The sequence below is a fragment of the Drepanopeziza brunnea genome, assembly GCF_022702325.1.
Source record: "Drepanopeziza brunnea f. sp. 'multigermtubi' strain 214-2 chromosome Unknown ctg2, whole genome shotgun sequence".
In the NCBI taxonomy this organism is placed as follows: Eukaryota; Fungi; Ascomycota; class Leotiomycetes; order Helotiales; family Drepanopezizaceae; genus Drepanopeziza; species Drepanopeziza brunnea.
The window spans coordinates 306,228-330,086 of record NW_027094065.1 but is presented as its reverse complement, the minus strand read 5'-3'; the positions used below and the strand labels follow the sequence as shown (position 1 = coordinate 330,086).

General features: G+C 51.3%; 7 protein-coding genes across 7 annotated transcripts; 3 read left to right on the top strand and 4 right to left on the bottom strand.

Moving 5' to 3' along the window:
- Positions 1-705: 705 nt before the first annotated feature.
- L3040_001289 (uncharacterized protein) lies at positions 706-2,743 on the top strand (the record flags this gene model as incomplete). Its single annotated transcript, XM_066156695.1, has 6 exons — positions 706-940; positions 1,000-1,094; positions 1,144-1,467; positions 1,524-1,682; positions 1,734-2,095; positions 2,149-2,743. 6 exons carry the CDS (start codon positions 706-708, stop codon positions 2,741-2,743), a joined length of 1,770 nt encoding a protein of 589 aa, XP_066012723.1.
- A 2,012-nt stretch (positions 2,744-4,755) lies between these two features.
- L3040_001288 (uncharacterized protein) lies at positions 4,756-8,407 on the bottom strand (the record flags this gene model as incomplete). The annotated part of the gene is made up of 6 exons (XM_066156694.1): positions 4,756-5,044; positions 5,097-5,547; positions 5,608-5,801; positions 5,852-5,953; positions 6,004-7,539; positions 7,593-8,407. The coding sequence occupies 6 exons, from the start codon at positions 8,405-8,407 to the stop codon at positions 4,756-4,758; spliced, it is 3,387 nt and encodes a 1,128-aa protein (XP_066012722.1).
- Positions 8,408-11,004: 2,597 nt separating this feature from the next.
- On the bottom strand, positions 11,005-12,152 carry L3040_001287 (uncharacterized protein; the record flags this gene model as incomplete). Its single annotated transcript, XM_066156693.1, has 6 exons — positions 11,005-11,095; positions 11,151-11,186; positions 11,274-11,381; positions 11,450-11,510; positions 11,850-11,981; positions 12,101-12,152. 6 exons carry the CDS (start codon positions 12,150-12,152, stop codon positions 11,005-11,007), a joined length of 480 nt encoding a protein of 159 aa, XP_066012721.1.
- A 530-nt stretch (positions 12,153-12,682) lies between these two features.
- On the bottom strand, positions 12,683-13,331 carry L3040_001286 (uncharacterized protein; the record flags this gene model as incomplete). Its single annotated transcript, XM_007292842.1, has 2 exons — positions 12,683-13,155; positions 13,211-13,331. The coding sequence occupies 2 exons, from the start codon at positions 13,329-13,331 to the stop codon at positions 12,683-12,685; spliced, it is 594 nt and encodes a 197-aa protein (XP_007292904.1).
- Positions 13,332-13,548: 217 nt separating this feature from the next.
- On the top strand, positions 13,549-15,121 carry L3040_001285 (uncharacterized protein; the record flags this gene model as incomplete). Its single annotated transcript, XM_007292841.1, has 4 exons — positions 13,549-13,578; positions 13,642-13,880; positions 13,926-14,027; positions 14,080-15,121. 4 exons carry the CDS (start codon positions 13,549-13,551, stop codon positions 15,119-15,121), a joined length of 1,413 nt encoding a protein of 470 aa, XP_007292903.1.
- A 1,145-nt stretch (positions 15,122-16,266) lies between these two features.
- L3040_001284 (uncharacterized protein) lies at positions 16,267-18,097 on the top strand (the record flags this gene model as incomplete). The annotated part of the gene is made up of 3 exons (XM_007292840.2): positions 16,267-16,689; positions 16,777-17,374; positions 17,487-18,097. The coding sequence occupies 3 exons, from the start codon at positions 16,267-16,269 to the stop codon at positions 18,095-18,097; spliced, it is 1,632 nt and encodes a 543-aa protein (XP_007292902.2).
- Positions 18,098-21,729: 3,632 nt separating this feature from the next.
- L3040_001283 (uncharacterized protein) lies at positions 21,730-23,629 on the bottom strand (the record flags this gene model as incomplete). Its single annotated transcript, XM_066156692.1, has 5 exons — positions 21,730-22,146; positions 22,206-22,363; positions 22,426-23,324; positions 23,379-23,417; positions 23,532-23,629. The coding sequence occupies 5 exons, from the start codon at positions 23,627-23,629 to the stop codon at positions 21,730-21,732; spliced, it is 1,611 nt and encodes a 536-aa protein (XP_066012720.1).
- Positions 23,630-23,859: the final 230 nt, after the last annotated feature.

The following is a 23,859-nucleotide window of genomic DNA, read 5'->3' as shown; positions in this document are numbered from 1 at the left end:
CCTGCTTGTTCTCCTGGGCATATTGGTATGGTGATTATGGTGGAGTGTCTGGAAAATTGGCTTCTTTTAAGGATGGATATGATGCTGCGAGTGACACAATGAGTGTTTATGAGCTTTTAGGCTTTAGGCATGCGAAGTTGTTGGGATGGTTATTTCCATGTAAGAGATTAGATACTTGGTGGTTTAGATTAAAAACGCAGACGGCAGAAAAAAAATGCACTTGTGCATCAAACTTCTTGCTCCCTTTGCCTTGAGCGGTGATTTTGATTTCATGGTCTGCGAGCGACCTGATTCATCGGGAAGCGGATGTAGCTCTCTCCGTACGCCATCCTCAAGAGCCCTGCAAAGCTTGACTTCAAAGCTTAACTTCTTCTGGCAGGGTCGAAGCGCAGGTACATCCGGGGCTTTGTCTTACATACCCAGGTACCTACGGGCTCCGCCAGGTCGGACGAGCAAGAATGTCGCCGCCCGGACCTACAGATGAATGTTACCGACTCCGAGACCTCAACGTGCATCACCATCTCTTTTCATCAGTACTTCTCATATCACGGAGAATCGGTTTACCACCTTTGAACATCTGATGGGAGCGTAAGAAATTCAGGAAGAAAGCCTGAACTGGGACGAATTGGGCGCTTGAACTGACGCAATCACATCGGGTACATCGGGTACGAGAGTGGCGTTTTTCGAACCACGTGATACCATAATATGGCGGTTCGAAGCCAGGTGAGGGCGACTGGGAGTCTAGGGGAGAACTCTCCTTTGCTGGGCGAGCAGACCAGGAGCCCGGATAGAGACGATGGCAGTTCAGAAACCGTGACAGAGGCTCAGCGGAGGGCGAGTGAGGAAGAGCTCGAGGATTCTGACAAGGCAAACCAGCATGTTGGGAGGCTACGCGCTGTGTTGATCATGTTCAGCCTGTGGGGGTTGATTTTCTTGCAAGGTAAGCCCATTGTTGGTAGTTGAATTGGTGTTTGAGCTGTGCTGACAAGTGGTTTGCAGCTTCGAATATGTCTGGCATCACGACAACCCAATCGAGAATTGCCGAAGATCTAGATGCTTTTGCTGAAGCCAGCTGGTTCACATCTACCTATCTCGTAAGCTACCTTCCAGTTCGCGTTCCAGCATAAAACTCACGCCAACTAGATTGCCATGTCGAGCTGCTCCCCTCTCGCTGCAAAGCTGGCCGAGATATTTTCCCCTAGGAACTGTGTGTTCGCGGCCTCAATTCTCTTCGCGGTTGGTGACATGGTCACGTCCCAAGCCCACACGTTACTCGTTTTCCTCCTCGGTAGAGCCATCCAAGGCATCGCTAGTGCGGGAATCATGACCACTTCTTACATTCTGGTGCTGGAACTCTCGGGGAAGAAGAAACGAGGTCTGTTCATCGGATTGGTCAATACTGGCTTCACCACCGGTGTGTCTTTTGGAGCCGTGATTGCTGGTGCTTTACTTCCTGTTGCTGGCTGGGCAAGTTCACAATAGCTAGGCCTGATTGTTAAGCCTGCTGTACTGACAATGCACAGAGGTTTCTATTCTGGATCCAAAGCCCCCTTGCGATTGCCTTTGGCACTGGGATATACTTCAGTATCCCGGGTACTTTCACTTCTGGGCATCAAGAAGATGAGGAGGTATCAACATCTCGAAAACTTGGCCAGGTTGACTATCTCGGTGCAACAACTCTTGTAAGCTCTCAAGACTTGGGTAGCACCGCTGTACGCTGATAGGGAATCTAGACTACCACACTTTGCCTCTTCCTCTACGGTCTATCCTCGCCAGTCATTGTCTGGACCCCCATAGCCGCTTCCGTTCTTCTACTCGTTGCATTTGTCCTCTTTGAATTGTACCTAGTTTCAGAGCCCATTATCCCCGTGACGGTTCTCAAGTCTCGTGGCGCACTCCTTTCGTGCGTTGCCCAGCTTGGCATCATGGCCGCCCGCTGGATGGTCTTATTCTACACCCCAGCCTATGCCATCGCCGTACGAGGCTGGTCTCCTGCATCCGCTGGATCCATTCTCATTCCTACTAACCTAGGATTTGCCATCGGCGGGATCTGTGCCGGTGGGCTGCACATAAGACGAGCTGGCAGCTTCTGGCTGTAAGTACCCCTTTCATCGCCCCACTTTGTCGACCTCGCTAACGAGTAAAAAGGCCAAGCCTCGTCTCCTATCTCCTTTTCTCATGCACTCTCGCAACCCTCTCTCAGATCACCAACCCGGGCACTCCGACTGCGCTCTTTGTCCTCAACGTCTTTGCGAACGGCCTCTGTACCGGTGCAGCTCTCAACTACACTCTCGCACACCTCCTGCACCTGACCCCACCCTCCACGCACTTCATCTCCACCTCACTCATCACCACCTTCCGCGGCTTTGCCGGCTCTTTCGGCTCCGCCATCGGCGGCGGTCTCTTCGTCCGCGTTCTCAAATTCAAACTGGAGACTGGCTTTGCGGAGCACGGCGGGCTGGAAGGCAAAGAGGACCTGGTGAGACGGCTGCTCGGTAGCCCGGCTTTGGTACAGGCATTGACGGGCTTGGATCAGAGGGTTGCCGTTGCGGGCTACGTCGGGGCTCTGAGGAACCTGTTCGTGGCTGGCGCGGGGCTGGCGCTGGCTATGGTTCTCGTGCAGGCTGCTACGGGGTGGGAGGGCCCTGGAAGTGTGGGGAAGGCCGGAGGGGCGGAAGAGGCAGGCCAGGTCATTGGGGTTGTGGACGAGGAGTGGGAGGAGAGGATGGAGCAGGGTGTTTGAAGCAGGGCTTACTGCTGGCCGAGGCCGAGTTAGATAGAGTGATATGGTTCTGCGCGCTTTTATCCTGCTTAGGGATATAGATAGATGATTGGCGTGGCGCACACGATGGCCGTATCAAGATATATTCTACTTTGTATTGGTACTGTCAATCTGTTCATCTCTTCAACCTGTTCTCCTCGTCAACCTGTTCATCCCCTCCTAGCTAAATCCAAGCCCCCTTCCGACAAATCAAGCCAAAATAGCCGCAGCTCTGCTTGTGCACGGTATCTCGAATAGACATCTTTCTCCCGCCCCCCTCCCCCCTTCCTCCCACTCTTTCACACACATATCTCCCTATCCAGACAGACCGACACCGAGATTACAAATCCCATGAATCCCTTCTTTTAGTGGCAGGGGAAGGGTGAGGGGAGGGGGTGACAAGCACCTCCTAAAAACTCGCCAGAGCCAACGAGCGGAGCGGCAGCACGCATGGAAGGCCCTACTTACCTACCTACTTACTTACTTACTTACTTACTTACTTATACCTTACACGTTACACGGCAAGGGGACCGATGCCCGCTGCCGCCGCCGCCGTCCAAATGAAAAAAAAATAAAAAAAAAAAAATAATAATAAAAAAATGACAGCATAAATGACCAAACTTACCGAGCGCGAGCGAGCAGCGCAGGGCGTATGTATGAGTAGTCGTAGTGGCAGTAAGTAATAGTAGTAGTAGTAAGTAGTAGTAGTCGGCACATCAAATATATCGACCCAGCTTTTGGTTGGGGCCAGCTCGCTTACGCGAGTGAGTGAGTATGCCTCGCTTAGCGTGGCATACCGGTATCCTCCCTCAGGGGCCGTGTCTCCCCCCCCCCCCCCCCCCCCCCCCCAACTTCCATGTAAATACCATCTATCATATAGCTAGTGCGCGTGATTCCTTCTGATCGTATGGAGGGAATCGACTCCCCTGAGCCGGGGGGGACAGACAGAAATCAGATGCCGTTTTGACCGGCAGTTTTGCAATGGCGAGGAGCTACGTGCGCTGCACGCTAGGGCATGAGAACGTTCGCTACTGGCGATCCAACAGTAGTAGTAGTAGCAATAGTAATAGTAGTAGTAGTATTCGGTGTCACGATTGCATCTTACCTACACACACACATATATACATACACAACGAAGGGGATTTAGTTGGCGCTTTGAACCAGGGGGACTGTTGGGGAGTAATATTTATTTGTTGGTGGTGAGGCCCGTTGCTAGTGGACCACGCAGAGCTTGGCTCGCTTGCTTGCTTGTTTGCTTCCCTGCATTGCTGCATTCGAGAGGAGGGGGAGGGGGGGGGGAGGCTCATTGCCGAGATGAATTTGCAAGGCGAGAGTAAGCAGCAGGTAGCCAAGCCCGAAAACGCATCTACATGATGGGATGGGAGGAATTTGTATAAGCCGCTGCGTGGGTATGTGGTGTGTCGTTTGCATTTCTCTCGTTCTCGTGTACAGTCAATACCTCTCCCTATCCGACACTCTCGCCATGAAAAGTCGCAGAATGGGATATAAATAAATCAAAGAGCCGACCCAACCGCCTCCAGGAACAACTGGATGCGCGTGCAACCTGCAGAACAATGAAACATGGACCAATGAAATATGCCAAAGTACTGTAGATGTATGTCCCACGCGTGGATACTTTACTCGCTTGTGCTCACTCAGCTGCCTTGTAATAATGTGCCCACCCATACCATGCTGCCAGATGAGAAACCATTGCTGGAGGTTGAGTGGGAAAATAAAAAACAATATCGAAGTGAAGAAAGCAGAATACAAGAAGACAGAATGCGAGGCCAGAAGTGGCATCGGAAAATGCGCCGTCGCTGAAATGCTGACAAGATGAAGCCACCCCGCTGAACTTGCCCAGCCCAGCAGCTTGCCCCCAAAATGCAATATGTACGTGTCGTTGCAGTTGCACCAAAACTCCGATGCGTGAGGCGAGTGCTTCCCCCATCGGGTACGCTAGCTTCTCACGGAATTTTGAGGCGTTGTGCAGATGTCTAGTACCCGCTCATCATGGTCTCCCCTGTGTTCACGCTGGAGAAGCTGGAGTTGGTACCTGGTCCTTGGGATCCCGAGGGCCCCAGCAGGCCGGTTTTTGAGGCAATAGACATGAGAATCTTGATATCGGAGTGCAATGCCGAAGACGGAGTCGAGTTCAAGCGAAGGAAGCCAATGGTCTTCTCGGTAAGCATGCGCAGGTAGTTTTCATTGGCGTGTTTGAGGACCATCGGCCTGAGAAAGACGTCCATGTAAGCGGCATGGAGAGTCACCATATTTCCCCATTGGCTTGAAAGGCCTGTTAGCATGATTCGCCCGGGAGTTACAAGAAGGAACCTACGCGTGTGCGGTTCCCCAGACATTGGTAACGATAAGTCTCTCCTTTGTCGGATCTCCCAAACCGTAAAATGCTGTTGTGCTCTGGATGAGGGCCTTGATCCCAGCTTCCGCATATTTCACAGCCTTTGGGTCGACCTCTTCGATGCGCGATGCCTTCGGGTTGACGACAGGCGCCTGCACATTGGCGAAGAACTCCCCGGCCTGCATGCCGGACGTGCCTGAGGACCGCTCCAGAAACTTCAGAACGTAATGTCGGTAAGTGATGACCTTCGCGCCAAAGTACTTGGCTCTGAGCCGAGCGGTCAGGATGTCCTTTGCCGGCTCGTCTACCTCGTAAGCCCAGTTCTTGTTGTCCGCTTGTACATATTCGTCCAACCCCTGCATATTGGCCTCGATCGTCGGGTGGTGAACTTTATGGCTCTTGACCGTCGGTGAGAGAGAGTTGCTTCCAGCTGGTGTCGTTAGTATGGAGATCACATGCATAGAGACTCTGTTCGAAGGGGGGGGCTTGCCATTGTCTGGTTTGTAAAACATGCTGTGTATATGGTTAAGATGCTTCCGTAACATTATCTGCTTCATATAGTGCCTCAATACATTCTCGTCGAAATCGTCTTCTTGCGTCATGGCTGACATGTTCGGAGGTGGCATGTCGTCTTCAAAGGTTAGGATACCAGAATGGGGACAAGGAAGTTCGGCGACGATATCACTAGAGTTCAGGTCAGTCCTGCTCAAGAACCAGACACTGCGGAACCGTACCTCTCCAGCTGCAGGCACGTCCAGAATGCGATAACAATCGGATTGTCTTTACTCAAGATGATAACGTTATCTATCTTGTATCTTTTTAGACGTTCAAGTTTCCTGCACACGGTAAGCTTTCATGAAGATGTAGTGAGTCGGCGTGAGCTTACGGCCGAAGAATGACTTGAAGAGCGCGACACGCATTAGCGATGTATCCATGGCTCTCCATGACCCTCGCAAGTTGTCCATGATACAAGCCAGCAAGTAGATTGGCATGTACGTGCTGCAGACTATTGCCGCCAAGTTGATTGCCAATGACGTCAGTCGCAAGCGCATGATACGCCAGGCCTGGAATGACATCGATATTTCTTGCCTTGGAAGCAAATCCACGGGCTGGATAATGCCCGTCGACAGAGCTTCTCCGACTCCGAGACGAATTTCGCTCGCCATCGGGAGGAGATCCGGCTCCGAAGCCCATTCCATTCGCCACGGAAGGGGAGTTTTGCAGGGGGGAAGGTGGGTGGCCGTTTCGGGTAATGGGAGAGCTGCCGAAGAAGTCATTCGACTCCCGATCAGACTGCCAGACATCGGGGATCTTCTCTTTGTGCTTGCAAATTGCCCCCAGTGCCATGACCAGCAGAACAATCGCAGAGCCGATGGTGCGAAACGGATGGCCTGGTTTGAAATCTTGCCTCGGGGGAAGCTCGGAGGTGTATTCTACCGAAACTGGTGATCGCTTCCGCTTGTTGCCCGGGCTCTCTGGATTCTTGTAGCTTCCCACGAAACCAGCTCCCGGATGACTCGTGTGGCCCGCGACGAGGCTGGAAACTTGTTTTGGTCTGGCATGACTGTCCGGAATCGATCTCAAAAACTTCTCGACAAGCTGGTGCAGCTTCGAAGGTATGAGTATGGGATGCAAGATGTTCATGTTCACCAGGTAGCTCTGCACTAGCTCATAGACCTTTTCCTTGCTCAAATCTGGCATGCCGTCGGCGCCGATATTCCCTCTGATCTTCTCCGCCTGACCAGGCGGAGGAGTAAATCCGCCCGACTGCCCCCATTCCTCGCCAGCTGGAGATGATATATCTGAATGCGAGTCGCCGGGTGTACCATCGTGGTCTACCAGTTGTTCCCGATCATAGCCTGGTGCATGCTCATACCCCTCGCCCCGGCCAAAGAGGCGTAGCAGACCTCTCTTCTCTTCCTGCAAGATGGGGTACTTCTCGCTTCGTATCCTCCCTTTCGGGTTGAAAACATCAGCGCACAGAACTTTGATCGCGGGCACACCCAGCAGGCCAGCCGCGCCGGTCGTATGGTTCACAGGAATGGATGGGGGTTTAGCTGGTCCTGGGGGACCGGTATCCTCCTCTTCTTCTGAAACCTCATCTACCTGGCCCTCATGGTGGTCGACGAATCTTCCCATAGCCATGGGCTGGCTCGGAGTGGATGCATATGGTGATTCTGGCAACATCTGCCTGCCCACTGACAGAGATGGTTGAGAATATACTACCGGGTTCGGTGGCGGGGCAAGGTGGTCCTCATTTTCCTCTTTAAACCGCATCAATTCGCGACCCTGACCACCTGCAATGATGCGCAATTGCTCTGTGATTCTTCGGTTTTCGGCTGTCAAAGCTTCAAATCTATCGTCAATCCTCCTCTCCCTGGATATGAGAAACTCCATAATGTCGGCAAGCCCCTTGTCTTGCCTATTGCCATTAGTACTCAACCGCAAAGGGGGGGCGCTTGCCATCGAACATACTGTTTGGGTGGCGGGTCCCGATAGCGACACTCTTGTTGCTTTTCCTTACAGGTGGAGCAAGACGGTCGCCCCTCGTCGCACTTGGCCTTCAGAGTCCGGCAACTATCGCATGCTTGCGCAGCTCTCTGCGCCTTCTTCCTCACATTATTGCTATCTTGCCTGGCGGGGGTACTCAGTGGATATGAGACTGTAGAGTAATGGTTCTCGCGTGGCGGCCCCGGCTGTGGAGGAGGAAGACCCGGCGTTCCGTACGAAGGATGATATGGCTCCGTCGCCGACATTGGACTCTGTATCGGCTGGGGGTAAGGCTGTGGGGGGTATTGCTGGTTTCTGGCGGGATCATAAGGCGCGACGTATGGCGGCCGCACATGCCCGTCGTGATGAGGCGACGGGTTTACATTATGATCCGCCCCCGTTGACGGCGGTCTGTATTGCTGTGGAGGTTCGTCTGAGGGATCTCTCTTCACCATTGGGTCTCTATGGCCTGCATACGGCGGCGGATGAGGAGGAGGGCCGTTTTGGTATCCATGCGAAGGGCCAGAGCCAGGTCGACGAGAGTCTTGATGGTCGTACTGTTGCTGTTGCTGCTGCTGCTGCTGCTGCTGCTGCTGTTCCGAGGGTCGACGAAGATCTAACGGATGTGGTTCTGGTGGCCGCGAGAAAGGATTCGGAGGTTGGTTTGAATGTGGTTGGTAAGGAGGCCCATTAGAAGGGGGAGGAGGAGGAAGCTGTCGAGAGGCCTCGGGCGAGTTGTGCCATTGTCCAGAATTCGGCGCGGAAAGACGGGGACGCTTCTCGGGTGGAATGTCCATCATAGCGAAGACTCTGATGCGGTCACGGCAGCAGAGGCCATGGACGGCAGCAGTAGAGCGCCGGCTTCTTACAGGTTGCCAGATAGCACAGAGGGTCTCATCGGGAGGAGGGGGAGGGGGGGAGCGGATCGGAGGGGAGGGAGGGAGGGGGGTAGCACGAGTTAGGTGGTAGGTAGGGTAAAGTCAGGTCAGGTGTATCAGAAGAGATTCCCCGCGACTATTCGTCTACCAGGTATCGCAAATTGTAATGTCTAGGACGGAAAGGCCGATTAGCTTTTAGCTCCTAAAGACGCAAGCAATATCTAGTAAGACGGGGGGGGGAGGGGGGAGGGGAGGAGGACCAGGTGGCAGGGGCAGCGGTGGCGCACGAGCAACAGAGATTTGGTTTCCCAGAAGTTGGGGCCAGGAAGCTTGAGAAGAATATACTGTATCCGCAAAGCTAGGACACGACCCGGATCTGCGACGGCGCCTTGCGATGCGAAGTGGAGTGAAGTGAAGCGAAGCGAAGCGATGCAGCTGTTTGCCTCAAGAACTGGTAGAGTAGGGTAGAGTAGATAGAGTAAAGTCGAGTCGATTCGAGTCGAGTTGAGTTGAGTCGAGTCGAGTCGAATCGAGTCAAGGCGAGTCAAGTCGAGTTGAGATATGAAAGGCGGGTTGGGTTGAATGGTGTTGACGGGAGATGGGCGGATGGGAGGCCTGATAGCCCCGGCTGCTAAGTCTGCTACTTACGAAGTAAGACTCCGAGTACCTAGGTACGTAGTACCTAGTACCTACGGACGGCTGGCGCTGGGCACTCGAGGATCATTGGATCATTGGATCATAGGATAATACCTACCTAGTAATAAAAATGCTCGGCATGTAGGGATACTCCGTATTCCGTTAGTCCTGTAGGGATGAGTAGCGGCAGATGAATGGATGAATGGGTGGACGTCGCGATCCGCTGGCATTTGGACCATTCGAAAGGTGTAGAGAGGATGGATGGCTGGATGGATGGATAGATGGATAGATGGACAGATGGATCGATCGGAGAGGGCGAGGGGCGATAATGCACTGCGCTGCACTGCACTGCACTGCACTGCACTGCGCTGCTCTGTACTCTACGGACTGCACACGGCCGCACGGTGTCACGGGGGACGAACGGCGGTGGAGGCCAGGGTCACGACTCAGCAGGATCGACGAGTCGACAATAGGGTTAACCGACAATAGCCTCCTCGTCCTTGGCCTCGAGCTTCAAAAGGTGGGCAGGGTTGGTTGGCGTAATTGGCGTAATTGGTTTTTGGGTATAATTAGGTACGGGTAAAGGTAGAAAAGTAGGATGAAGTATGTACGTAGTAGGTACTGTACTCGGTAGAATAGTAGTAGTATCTACTTTGACCTCATCCTATTCGCTCGCTTCCTTTGCCACATTCGACCATTAATTATACTCTGTACCCCGTCCCTAAATACTTTCCACTTCAAATAAGTAATTAATTGACTTTCCCGTACGGCGGCATTGGGTGGGACTCGATCGTATCACACGCGGCTTATCGAGAAGTCTATTCTTTCCTGGAGGCTGGCAGCCGTTGAAGGTTTGGATTTGACTCGACAAGAGATTGCTCACTTAGTTCTAGGCTAGGTAGGTAGAGTAGATAGTACTTGTAACAGTGTACCATAGCGGTAGGTACTACGTAAGTAGGTAGTAGATACGTACAACAAAGAAGTATTCTTCGCTCTATCGACGTTGCTCCGCAGCCGTAGTGACATGATGCTCCACCGACTCACCCACCGCTATGGAGGCCATGATAGAGCAGTACCATTCAACGCATCAACAACAACAACAACCACAACAACAACAACCACAACAATAGCAACATGAACAACACCAAGCAAGCAAGCAAGCGCCTTGAAAGCTGAAATTGACTAATACTAACTGTATTACTCTTTACACTAGTGGCTCCGTGACCAAGGGCACGGGTTTCAATAGTGTCCACGGCCCTGGACAACCGAACAAACTGTATTTGCCGGAATTCGTTCTCAGCTCGGCATAAGACGCGAAGAGGATTAGAACGAAGCTATGCAAATGAGGCCAGCCTGCAGTGGAAATGATGATTTGCTTGTTCGACCTGCCGACTCGAGAGATGGATGGAGAGGTGAGGCTATTACCAGTTCCACACACGTACTACGTAATAAGTCGACGCCGCAATAGAAAAAGAAATGGAGTTCGAGGACAAAAACACCGAGGCCCAAGCGAGCCATCATCTATCGCGGCTCGTACTCTAACGTCTAGGGTGTGTTCCATGCTTCCTCTTAAGTCTTCGCACTAGAGTATCTTCATCTGATGGCGATAATCAAGATCAGTGGCCTGACAGCCGCGAGCCTTGCGTTCTGGACCGCCTGGACCGCCTGGACCGTCTGCACCGTCTGGACCGTCTAGACCGCCACATCCCTTGTCCCAACTCCCAATCAATCCGCTGCGAATAGTGCCAGGTCCTCACTTACTACTAGGTTCTTTCACCGCCGGCACGGCACGTGGATGAATCCTGGCTTATACGAACTACTAGTAGTAGAAGTACGTAGAAATCGCTCAATGCGCACTCTCGGGTTACGGGTGACCAAAAGACTCAAGAGCCACCAAACCTCGTCTTGCTCAGCTTATTACTCTCAATGCACAAATCGTTAGCCATAGATTCGCTGTCTTGCAATCTCCTTCCTCTGTATACGAAATCAGGTTCCAATGCAACGGGGCTAGAAGGATTTCTATACGGACTTGCCACACACTGTCTGTTCCGTACAAGCAATCCCACTGGCCATTAGCCGCCACTATTGATCCTGGACCATGCCCTCTGCCCGGAGACTTCCTTGTTTCTTAAACTGGCGACCCACAAATTACAACTCGTCGTTCACCGCTGGCTGAAGAGTTCGAGTGAGAGGAGACGGGCGGTCCGTAGAAGTTCTTCTACCGAAAACGAAACACTGTTCACGACTTTGCTCTTCGCGGCTGTCGGACGATTAGCCATTATTACTACTAAACGGATCTTGGAGAGCGAATGCTCTCGTTTCACACACCTGTCCAAAACGCACGTCGGTCTCTTGGGATTAGATCGTTCAACGATCGTCCCACGATTGGCTTAACAATCCACGAGAGTGCCAAATCTGGTTAAGGGCTAACGGTAGATTTGCATCCCGCCGCCCACTGCCCAGATGAAGACAAGGCTGAGACTCCGTTAAGTATGGAGTACAATCGTCGGACTCGCGACCCCCACACGCGCCGCCCCGACGAGTAGCGAGTAGAATCTCAAAGTACGGACGGAATCTTCAGTAAACTATGGATCGCTCCGTGCCGTAAACTCAGAGGGCTTTGCGTTTGGCTTTTTCACCTTCTCGTATCTAGTAGTACGTGGGGGGCAAGTGTACAAATGAACTCCGTAAATGCAAAAATGCATTGATCAGCCTTCAGGACGCTCACAGATCCCCACTGGTTTGAAGTTGCAGATGCAGATCAGAAAGTGAGCCATCAGTACTTTGTAGCAGTGGGTCTTAATGGCGTGCTGGGATCCTTGGATCCGCAGTAGATTTCTCGCGTCTTGGGAAATATGAGCTGTCGACGAGCGGTCAGCGACCTCGATAACGGTTTCAAGATCGGGCATTTCTTCTTCATGTCGGCTACAACGCGCTTCGAAAAAGAAAAGGAGAAAAAACTATGGTCAGTACATTTACCAGCGGCCTCGCTGCTCAAAACATGGCTGCTTTGACGTATCCAGGTGTCCATGGTGAAGCATCGCAAGGGTCATTCGCTGCCGCTGAATCCAGGATGAAGCGCACGCTAATTTGAGGTTTTTCTTTTGGAAGCTGCATCGGCTTGCACCACTATCCGGGTTGTGAGCCTGATTTTGTACAGTAGTACTACGTAATTTGACTGAATCCCAAGAGCTGCCCAGGTCCAGGATGTTCATACTGCAAGAAATATTTGACTGGCTAAATTGCCAATGTTTTCTTTTTCGATTATTCGACTCGAGTAGTATGTTTTCATCTGATATTTGTGGTTCCATCATCGCCTGGGCGGCCCTTCCCTCTTCCCCCTTGTCCCCCCTCATCCCCAGGCGATTATGCAGGACGGTCCGATAGATGAAAATGTCTTAGATCAAGCATGGCTCGCTGGCAGCCTTGTTGAAAAGAAATCTGGGAATTGTCCAGACCTGGGCGCATCTCTGCCGCCCCCGGATTACGTCAACCTGCTATGGGTGCAAGCTTCCACTTGTAGAACCCTTGAATAGTAGCTGAATTGCAGCTCTTAGTTTTTCAGCTTGCGGCCTCGACTCGCCGTTTCTTGGAAGGTCTCTCCTTGGATGTTGCTCGCTGCTCTCCATCGTTTACTTGTGGAAGGTCGATCACTTCTTCTCCTTCTGTGAAGGTAAGATCACCCGTTTCGCCCAGGCTCGAAAGCGATGCTTCTTCCATGATAATCCCTAGAGCTATGAGAGCCGTCTCATCCAGACTCTTCCAGTCACCACTGCCCCCATCCCCGGCAGCTCGTGAGTAGAAATCAGATGTATAGCAATGTAAGGCCTTAAGAATGTCCGATTCTGGCAGGTCCGTAACGGACTGTCTTTCATTCGCGAAGTATATGTCGGACTCGGCATATCTTGTAGGGGCATTTCTGCTTCGAAACAAGACTGCCTCTGGGGAGATCGCGCTGGCAGAGGATGAGACGGTATCGCGTGTCGAGGCAACTACCTTGTGCTTGGGAATGAATCCGGCGACTGATATCCTGCCTGCAAAGTGTCAACCAAGGCACGGCGCGCCGAGGGCGTGGGATTTGGGGGATACCTGCAACTGCATCGTAGACAGTAGGATGCCGAAACCGTGGTAGTTTCTCGTCAATCATCGGATCTTCAGGCAAAATCCGCGGATGCAGAAATTGGCGTTTTGAGGCGGCCTCCGAAGTCATGATTTGTTGGTTGTTTGTTGGTTTGGGGGAGGGATAATCAAAATGTCCCGTAATCGTCGTGGGGTTGGTGGTGGTGTGGGGTGTGTGGGGGAGGCGAATCCGACAATTAACGTTATTGACTTCGGCGCCTCGGTCTCAAGGCTCCTAGCCTCGAGCTTACTCAACCTCACCGGCCTCCAAGCATCACTCACCACTACAATAAGTAACAGTTAAATGTATGAATCAGTTGCTGTTTGACAGATCAACGGTAGGTAATGGGGGATCAGACTTGTCCTTCTGACAAGGCAAATTTGATCACTGACTCTCCTAGGGCAATCTCAGTCCTCGGGGATTTGCCCGTATACAAACCTCGCAACTGATCCAATCCATCCAACTTGCCCCGAGACTGAAATTTAATGGTGGCGAAAAGGAGATAGCATCTGTTCAAGGTGCCCAAGGTGATGGCTCTCGGCTAGTGTCTCTTCAGCCTGAAGAGGTAGCTGGGTCTAATAAGATATGGGCCCATCAGTCTGGAGTCAACGCTCTGGCAATAGATGTTGAGAACCGACTGTACGAGAGCCACGTTCCGCGCTGAAGTCATGCTAACAGATCCAGTCTTATTTCAGGAGGTTCGGACTCCAGCATAAAACTTTGGAACCTTGATGAGCATGTACCGTGGTCAAACCACACATTCAAGCCCTTCCAAACCGTTCCTAGGTAAGAAAATGGATATCTATGTACGGAAAGAGGAATGCTGAATTCGTTACAGAACTTCTTTAACCCACAAATTTGGCATCACTCAGCTAAGCTTTTATCCTTTTGACTCTGGGGCGTTCCTTTCTACTTCGTATGATCACCACTTGAAGCTGTACGCAACAGACACACTTTCTGTAAGCGCACAGTTCGACCTGAATTCTATCGTTTACAACCATGCGCTTTCTCCCATAGCAAACCACCTGCTCGTTGCCTGTGCAACCCAGCATCCAGCTGTCAGGCTTGTTGATCTTCGTTCCGGCTCAAGTATTCATTCGCTGGCTGGGCATCACGGGGCTTTGCTATCTCTCTCGTGGAGTCCGACTATTGAACATGTTCTAGCCAGCGCAGGTATAGATGGGACCGTCCGTCTATGGGACATTCGCAAGAGCTCAGGGGCGTTAGGTGTATTGGACATGGAGGACTCGACGGGTATCACTGATACTGACGGGATGGGAGGAGGCGATCGATCCAGAGAATCCGGCAAATCCCATTCCGCCGCTGTAAATGGTCTCACTTGGACAGGCGATGGCTCTTATATCATCTCAGCCGGTCATGACAATCGCGTTAGAGTCTGGGATGCAGCTACAGGAGCCAACACACTTGCAAGTTTTGGGCCAACGCTGAAGAATGGTCATCTCTCGAATCTTCCGTTGGTTGTGAGCCCTACTGGATCCACTGAGCCCAGGAAAGAAGTCCTTTTCTATCCAAATGAAAAGGAACTTCTCATGTTCGAGTTACATGAGGGCCGCCTTTCTAAGCGTTGCCGTGTTCCAGGTCCAAATATAGCAGCCGTTAGGTCGAGGACAGGAGAGAGAAACGTCAAAAGCAGGATCACAGGACTGGTCTTCAGAGGCCAAGCAGGTGGCATTTACTCTGCCCACACAGATGGACAGATCCGTGCTTGGCTGCCTCGAAGTCGGGAAGATGATGAACTGGACGAAGAAGAGGAACTGGAACGAAGTTATGAAAACAACGATGAGATGACGAAAAAGAAGCGAAAAGTCCTGGATGAAATTTTCAGGGATTTGACGAAACAGAAGATAACTTTCGGATGACTTCTCGTGGAGTAAGCTCGTCTAAACGCTATCTGTTCGCAAAGCTGAGCTCAACATCTCCCATTTGTTGAGTTTTCCATCGTCCAGCAGCATGAATTTATGTTATGAGTATCAGGGCTCGAAGGAAGCAATTTTATGGATTATTTTCATTCTGTCACTTCCTCGGAAAACATGTCATTCTCGGCAAGGCACTCTGTAGACTGCAACACATGTGTGATTGACTCGATCAATACAAAGGGATAGTTTTTGACTTGTATCCCCACCACGAGACCTGCTGGGCCATCTCATCAGAAGCAGAATATTCATCGTCTCCGGAGGACCAGCAGAGCTTGCACCAAAATGGGGCCTATGGGTGCTTTCTCGTCTCTCAAGTGCTGAAGAGCAAGCCATGCACCAGCAATCATCAAGTGTCCTGCGATTCGAGCGAAACACGGCTCGTTGTATTGACAGTTTCATGCATCGAAACTTCACTGCCGTTTTTCTTACACAGGAACCCGACATGGCGTTTCGAGTGTTGTCGACAGGCTCATTTCACCACCACACACCGCGAGGACACCTTCCTCGCTTGACTCACTCCTTCTCACGATTGTCTACTCGGAAAGAGTGTGGCAAACAACCTCGGATGTATGCTTCCGTCAACATCTGGTGCCAGCAAGCCTGCTTTTCTGGCGAACGTCATCCGTCGACCGGCTCTCCAGATTTGCGCCGAGCTCAATCAATGATCCAGCAAATCAAGATGTCCAAGGACTCGAGATCTGCAATACTTAAGCACGTATGGTCTCCTCTGTACGGCTCTCCGAAGATTTGTCTTATCCTAATCCTAGCAGGACTTCGGCCGTGGAGGAATGATCACCTTGATAAATGTCCGGTTTTCGGTTTCGGGCGTCAACCACGAGCTCTCGACGTACTTGACTCATTGCTCCTTGTATATTTTCAATTTGGCTCTCGTCGCATGTCGACCTTATTTCTAAGTTTCTTGCCGAGTGGTGTTTGTTGTATTTTTTTCTTCAGCGAAGATTGGCTTTGACCGTCTCTTACAGATCTAGAGTGAGGACTCATTGGTCACCACCACTTTCTCAGTCTTTTATGTTATGATCTTGATATTCTTGTACTATTCTGATCTAAATTGATCTTTCTCGGCCATCATGGCTCCAGCCCACCATGAGCACATGGCTCAGCAGCCTGTCTCCAGTTTCCATCACAGCAACGCAGATTCCATACACTCGGCCAGCACTACCGAAGAGCGCCCAGACCTCGATCAAGTGCGGACCAATATCTCTACCCACGATATTCCTATACAGCACTACTCCTCATTTGTCGAGATTCCCGATGAAGTATACGATCGATTGTCGCCATCACGGAAGCTCGTTATAGTAGCACTTTTGTCATTCTGCTCTTTCCTCGCTCCGATATCTTCAACTACCATTCTGGCGGCTATTCCAGAGGTAGCCTCAACATACAATAGCACCGGAACAATAATCAACCTGAGCAATGCTCTCTACATGCTTTTCATGGGAGTTTCACCCTGTTTCTGGGGACCACTTAGCCAAGTGTACGGTCGACGATGGGTATTCATAAAATCTCTTTACAAACCCCACACCCACGATCTAATACTCTCCACTCCACACCAAACAACCAAACTCACACTTCTTCAGATCTGTCTTGTAACAGCAGCACTGTTCTGTGGCTGCTCCCTGGGCACAGCCCTCGCGCCCAATCTTCCCGCCTACTTTGCATTCCGCATTCTCACAGCTTTCGAAGGCACCTCTTTCCTCAACGTCGGCGCCTCATGCATAGGGGACATCTACCGGCCCACAGAGCGGGCGACAGCCATGGGTTGGTTCCTCTCCGGCACCCTCATCGGTCCAGCCTTCGGCCCTTTCATCGGTGGCATCATCGTGACTTTCAGATCCTGGCGCGTAATCTTCTGCCTGCAAACCGCTCTCGCAGGCGTAGCGCTCGTCGGCGCCTACGTCCTGCTCCCCGAAACAGCACATCACATGAAAGCCGACGACCTCGTCGGTCTCTCCTTGAGGGCCAAAGCAAGGATCTTGTGCGGCATGTTGAACCCATGGCGAGTGCTGGGGCTGTACAAATACCCGAACTTGATCATGGTCGCTCTGGCCAGTAGCTCTCTGGTCTTCAACATGTATTCTCTATTAACACCCATAAGGTACATCCTCAATCCTCGTTTTGACCTCACCACGCCCATCGAGTCTGGATTGTTCTACCTTGCGCCCGGCTGCGGATACAGTACGTAAACTGAGAGATTGACTGGTCCTATTCCGGAATGTCCCATCCAATCTATCCCCCGCCCCCGTCACTTTACCGCCCAGGCAAATGCTAAGTCCCGGGTATCCTACAGTTCTAGGCACGTTCTTCGGTGGTAGATACGCCGACCACGTCACCATCAAATGGCAGTCTATCCGCGGCGGTGAACGCGTCCCCGAAGACCGACTCCGCTCCGCCCTCCCATTCATGGGAATCGCCATCCCAGCCAGCATGCTGATCTACGGCTGGTCGATCGAGCAGCGCTTCGGCGGCATCGCCCTCCCTGTCGTCACGATGTTCTGCCAGGGCGTCGCCCAGCTCTTCTGCTTCCCCAGCCTGAACACCTACTGCCTGGACGTGATGCAGAGCCACAGCGCCGAGGTCATGGCGGGGAACTACATGCTCCGCTACCTGTTCGCGGCGCTGGGCAGCGCGACCGTCCTACCGGCCGTCGAGCGCGTTGGCGTCGGCTGGTTCTCGACTGTCAGCGCGGCCTTCTTGGTGGGGAGTAGCCTGGCGACTTATGCGGCTGTTTGGTGGGGCGCTGCGTGGAGAGAGAAGGTGGATGCGAAGCGGCGGGCGGCGAGGAGTGAGAGGAAGAAGATGATGATGACTAGTGCTGGGGGCGTGGAGTTGGATCGGGAGGATGAGCTGCGAAAAGCACCTGTGCTGGTAGGAGGGAAGGAGGAGGATAGTAGTGTGTGACGGACAAGAAAGTAGTACGAAAGTTGAACCCCGCTACAAACAGCCAGCCATGAGGAGGGGAGAACTACAAGACTAGAACGTGAAGAAGTCCTATCGTCAAAGGCCCCATCAAAACTTGTCTATTTGAGAGCTTCCGCTTTTTACAGTCACAATCTTCAAGAGAGATATGGAAATTCTAAATCATTTTAACCAATACGAATAGTCTCGTGGCCGAACGACGGTTTAATCCTATCTTATCATCTACTAGAGTTATCTAAAGCAGAATGTAGGCATACAGTAAGTAGAACGTCTGGGTTTTCACTTAGTTGATGTTTAGAGTTAACCCCGCGAATCCTTTTTTTTTTTTTTTGTGGGGGAGGGGGAAGGAGGGGGAAAGGCTATCCGTAAAAGCAAAGCATTTCGAAAAAGGGTGGCCGGGAAGGGGGGAGGGGAAGCTAAGGGGGCCGATTTTCAGCTCTTATGCTATGCATCTACTCTATTCTCAACTAAGTATATTACTCTGTAGAGCCCCTGTCTGGATCACTCACTGCGCGCAGATGCAAGCCAGGTTACACCGCTAGGTCAAAGAAAACCTTCACTGCACTTTCCCCAGTTGCACGCTACGGCCAGATGCAAGTAACCGGCGACCCTACCTATCTGCTCGCGAGCTGGACCAAAGTACTACGTAAATAGATAACTTGCTGTAGCTCTAATCGTCGGTCGGTTAGCGTAGATTGAAATTTGGAAGAGTTGACTGACTTGGCTGTTGCAAGGCGGGGACGGTAACGGTATACATAAATAACACTTATCAAATGATAACCATTGAAATAAATAAGAAAGAGAAAATAGATTTTCTTTTTCTTTGTGTGCTGAGAGAACTTTGCTTCGAAGACCTTGCTTGACGGACGCGAGCTCAGAGTGTAAGGATGCCTTCACCTGTGGCGACCTGATACATTTAAAATGCAGTGAGGATATCGCTAGCTAGCTAGCTTAAAAAAAAAAAAGGGTCTTATAGATCGCACATAAACAATCTCATCTCGTATACGCTACCACTCAAGGTACTACTCGTGAAATCAAAACAAAAGTTGCTCCTGACGCACGCATTCCTCAGACAGGTGTGAAAAGAATGAATCAAAGTGCGCCTCTCTTTTCCGCCTTCCTCGGCTTAGAACTTATTCTAGTATTTACACCTTTGCTGCTTGCTGCTTCTGCGCGTGACTTGTCCTCCAGCAAGCAGCAAGCAGAAACAGAAACAGAAACACTTATATACTTCCTTCTTTCCTTTTTTACTTAATTAAGTATATGCGGTACGTACGGATCTATCTACCCGTAACAACAGCTAGCCAGCCAGGAAGCCAGCCAGATAAACAAACAAACAGACAAACAAACAGAAAGGGAGAGCTGGTTAATTGTAACACGCAGAACCGCAATTTATATTATAATTACACGCTTGGAAGGAAGGAAGGAAGGATGGCAAGAAGGAAGGATGGAAGGAAGGGGTACCGGTAGGATAATTGGATGGATGGATGAATGGATGGATAGATAAGTATTTGCTACAGCGAGACATTTCATCTCGTAACTCACGATTCGGGCGCTGGACCTTCCCGCTGACAGATAGGTACGTCGTGTCCGCGGGTGGTGGTGGTGGTGGTAGTGGCGTTGGTGACAATACCGGTACGTACCTAGGTATAGTAATCACCGGCTCGCTTAAGTAGGCCGCCTTCCTTACATCCTTTCCGTCGTCTTCCCGTCTCAAAAAAAAAAAAAAAAAAAAAAAAAAAAAAAAGGAAAAGTCGGCCTCAGCGATCGCGGCGGACCAGAAGCGAATGCAGATTCTTCGTACATACTAGCAATACATACTAGCAATTCTCTCATACCAGACAGAGCAATCACTACCACAACCGCAAGAAAATCTCTCTACGAACAGTTTAATTAAACCTCTACGCGTACCCCTCTCTCCCGAAAACATCCATCATCGCATCATCCGATAGGAAACATCTAACTATCTATCGATCGATCGATCACTATCACCATCAGAATCCAAAGCCATCGCGATCAACACCAGGAAAAAAAAAAAAATATATATATATATATATATATATATCCATCCCCCTTTCTTCAAAGAAGCCGTCCCGTCTGTACCGGTAATCGCATCGATCATACCGGTAATCGAGAAAAAAAAAAAAGGGTGCAAGTCAAAAAAAAAAAAAAAAAAACAGAAACCCCCTCCCTCAAAGACCACCCTCTCCCACAGAACCAGCCGCGCGCAGAATCCACCACCGCCCAAGAGGGGGTTCCCGCAACCACCAACCACCAACCACCAACCAAAAAATCCCGTCCAGATCCAGAGATCCAGAGATCCAGAATTCAAAACAAGGCAATATCGCATCGTCGTCGTCGCCCGTCTTCTTCAATTAATAATGAAGCCTGCATGCGTGCGTGCAGCAAGGCGTTCTCGTACCGGTATCATCATCCTCTGTTTTTTTTTTTTTAAGCGCTCGCGCTCGGCTGTGCGTGAATTCCATCCATCCATCCATCCATCCATCCATCCATTCATTCCCTGTTACGATACCGGTACCGGTAGCGGGTACCGTAGCGTAGCTCAGCTCAGCATCTCTTGAAAAAAAGATCCCCTTCCTTCCTTTCTTTCTTCCTTCCTCTCTGTGGAAAGAAAGCTTGGTCGACGATTCGTTGTTTGTTTGGCAGCAGAGTCGAGAATATATATATATATATATAAATAAATTAATTTTTTTTTTTAATTTTTTTTTAGCGGTACGCGTAGAAATGAATGAATTGATTGTTCGTGGAAAGACTTCTTCTGGGTTAATGGTAATTGTGATGATAATTGCGAGGGTATAGTATTGCAGAATTTTTAAACATCATACGAACGATTCGCATTCGCTTCCGATCCGCAATCGCTTACGCCGACGAAGACTGAAAGGATGTGAGGGGGCCCACCTAAGCGAGCCGACGATTACGTATAGCCCCCCTGCTTACCCTACCTACCCTCAAGGGGTCACAATTACGCCTGTCCCGTGGTAATTTACGCCTGGCGGATCGTCAAAACGCAAGGCTGACCCTACCGCCTGAGGTCCCAAGGGTACGTGACGTGAAAAGTTGAAGAATTCCATTCCAAACTCTCCGAAAATGTCTTCTAAATTCTAATCTAAGGAAGTCTATCGTATCTAATACGAATTCCGAGTCCCTCAACCCGCGTTCTTGAAACCCCCCTTCCGTTGTATAATCCTCCGTCCAAGTAGATCCAAAAGTTAGATCTCAAGGCATCTGTCAAATATCCTCGAATGAAATCCGAGTGGCTGTCGAGTGGTTTCTGCCCCTATCCGTAGCGGATGGCATCATATATAGAAAACCGGCATAGAAGTAGGTATTCCAACACTACCTCAACGGTATCCCAGTTGGGCTCGAATACCGTCGAAAGAATCTTAGACAGACTCGTAAAAGATGCCGAAGCCCTTGTTGTAAACCGCAACAAGCCTTGGCGCGCACACGCAAATCCCACCTTCTCAAAAACCCTCGCCGGACAGCTCTTTCTTGCCCGCGACCGATGCAAGGCAACGCCTCGATCCAGTTGATCGAGCATCCGGCATCTCGCCCAACGCCCAAGTTCCGAAGATGGAGCCGGAACGCTAGCTCTAATTCTCAGGCTTGTACTCGTGCCTCACCTCGACGTTCTTCTCATGCACAGCGGCATCCGCCTTCTTCTTACCATCACCGTCCCCTCCCCTCCACGTCGTAGTTGGCTTCCAGTAGATGCTCTTGCTCGCACTGCTGACCTCATCATACATCTCATCGACTTGCTCCAGCGTGAGGCCCTTCGTCTCATAGATCATGAAGTACACGAAGCCGATGCAGAAGAAGCAGCACCCGAACCAGATGAAGAAGATCTTCGCTTGGAGATTGGCGTTGCCGTCGCCGTAGTTGACGAGGTAAGGGGTCGAATAGGCAATGGCCCAGTTGACGAGCCAGTTTGTGGCTGTGGTCATGGAGAGCGCCTTGGCGCGGACTTTGAGTGGGAAGATCTCTCCAGTCACGACCCAGGCAATGGGACCCTGTGGAACGCGTGGTTAGCTGGACTCTGTTAGACGAGGGGAGGGGGGAGAAGACGAACCCAGCTGGCGGCGAAGAAAAAGATGAAAAGGCAGACGAAGGCGATAGATGCACGCTGCGAGGCGATGTTCGTGGAGAACACAGCTCCATCGGCAGCCTGGCCTGTGGAGGTTGTGCCGAGGATGGCCACGAGAAGTTGGGAGACGGCCATGCCGATTGCTGGGGGTGGGTTAGTAGGATGCGGCTACCGGGGAGAGTTACGAGATGGAACGGTGACTTACCACCCCAGAAGAGAAGAGGCCGACGTCCCCACTTGTCAATCGCGTACAAGCCCGGAATGGCGGAGGTGACGTTCACAGCGGACGTAATCATGGAGATGAGGAATGGGTCCTGGATACCCGTATTTTTGAAGAACTGTGTGCCGTAGTAGAAAATGAAGTTGATTCCCGACAGCTGTTGGAGGGCTTGCAGACCGCAACCCGTCAGCTGTCTCTTCAACATGCTCCCGCGGAAGCAATCCAGGTATGAGGCCTTGCCGAGCGTCGACTCGTATTCGTGACTCGCCTGGATCTCCCCAAGTTCTGCGATGATGGCGATGTGGTCCAGAGGCAAGCGGCGCAGTTTGCACAGACTCTTTGCCGCTTGTTCGGATTTGCCTGAGCGGACCAGGAAGCGCGGGGTTTCGGGTAGGATGAACATCCCGATCATGAGGATGGACGACCACGCGAATTGAACCATGATGGGGATACGGTAGGAGCCGCTGTCATCCCGGTCTTTGGTCGCGTTGTCCACGACGGCGGCGAGGAGGAGACCGATGGTGATGGCAAATTGGTAGGATCCGACGATGACCCCTCGAATCCATTTGGGTGCCGTCTCGGATTGGTACAAGGGGATGAGAGCCGAGATCATTCCCACGCCGAAGCCGGCGAAGAAACGGCCGGAGTTGAACATGGGGAGGGCGGTGGCCGCGGTCTGGAGAGAGACTCCGAGGTTGAAGACCCAGCAGCCTGCGATGAGGGACCATCTTCTGCCAATTCTATCGGCGAAAGGGGCGGCGGTCAGGGCACCGACGAAGGTGCCTGCGGAGAGGATGGAGACGACGAGAGACGTTTGTCCCGATGAGATATTTGGGTGGCCATCTACATCCCGATAGCCAGTCGAGAATCTCTCCTGCCAGAAGCTAGGTCGGTTGTCAGCGCGAGATGGAAAGGATGTCGGGCAAGATGGTACTTACGGCATAGCCAGGATACCGCTAATCGTCCCCGTATCGTATCTATCTCTCTTGTTCAGCACTGTGCTTGTTATGGGCACTGGGGAGTTTTTTTTTTTTTTTTTTTTTTTTTTTTTTTTTTTTTTTTTCGTTGGATGTAAGTCAAGGAAGCCTTACCCGAAGAGCACACCTCCGAAGGCCACAAACATGCCAATCATGATAGCCGGCCATGATCGACCAGGCACGTCGGCGGGTTTCTTCAACGCGAGACCCATGGTGAGGTTGATTGTTCACAGGACAGCAGTGTCAACCAAGAGGAAGTTAGACGGTAAGGAATGAGGAGGAGCTGGGAAACATGGAGAAATGGAGAACTGGGGGAACACGAAGACATGGAGATATGGAGAAATGAAGTTGTCTTATAGAGAGATAGAGGCAAAAGTCAAATTCCGACAACTGGAGCCCCCTCATCCCCTCACTCGACACAGACCAGGGTCGGCGGCATGAT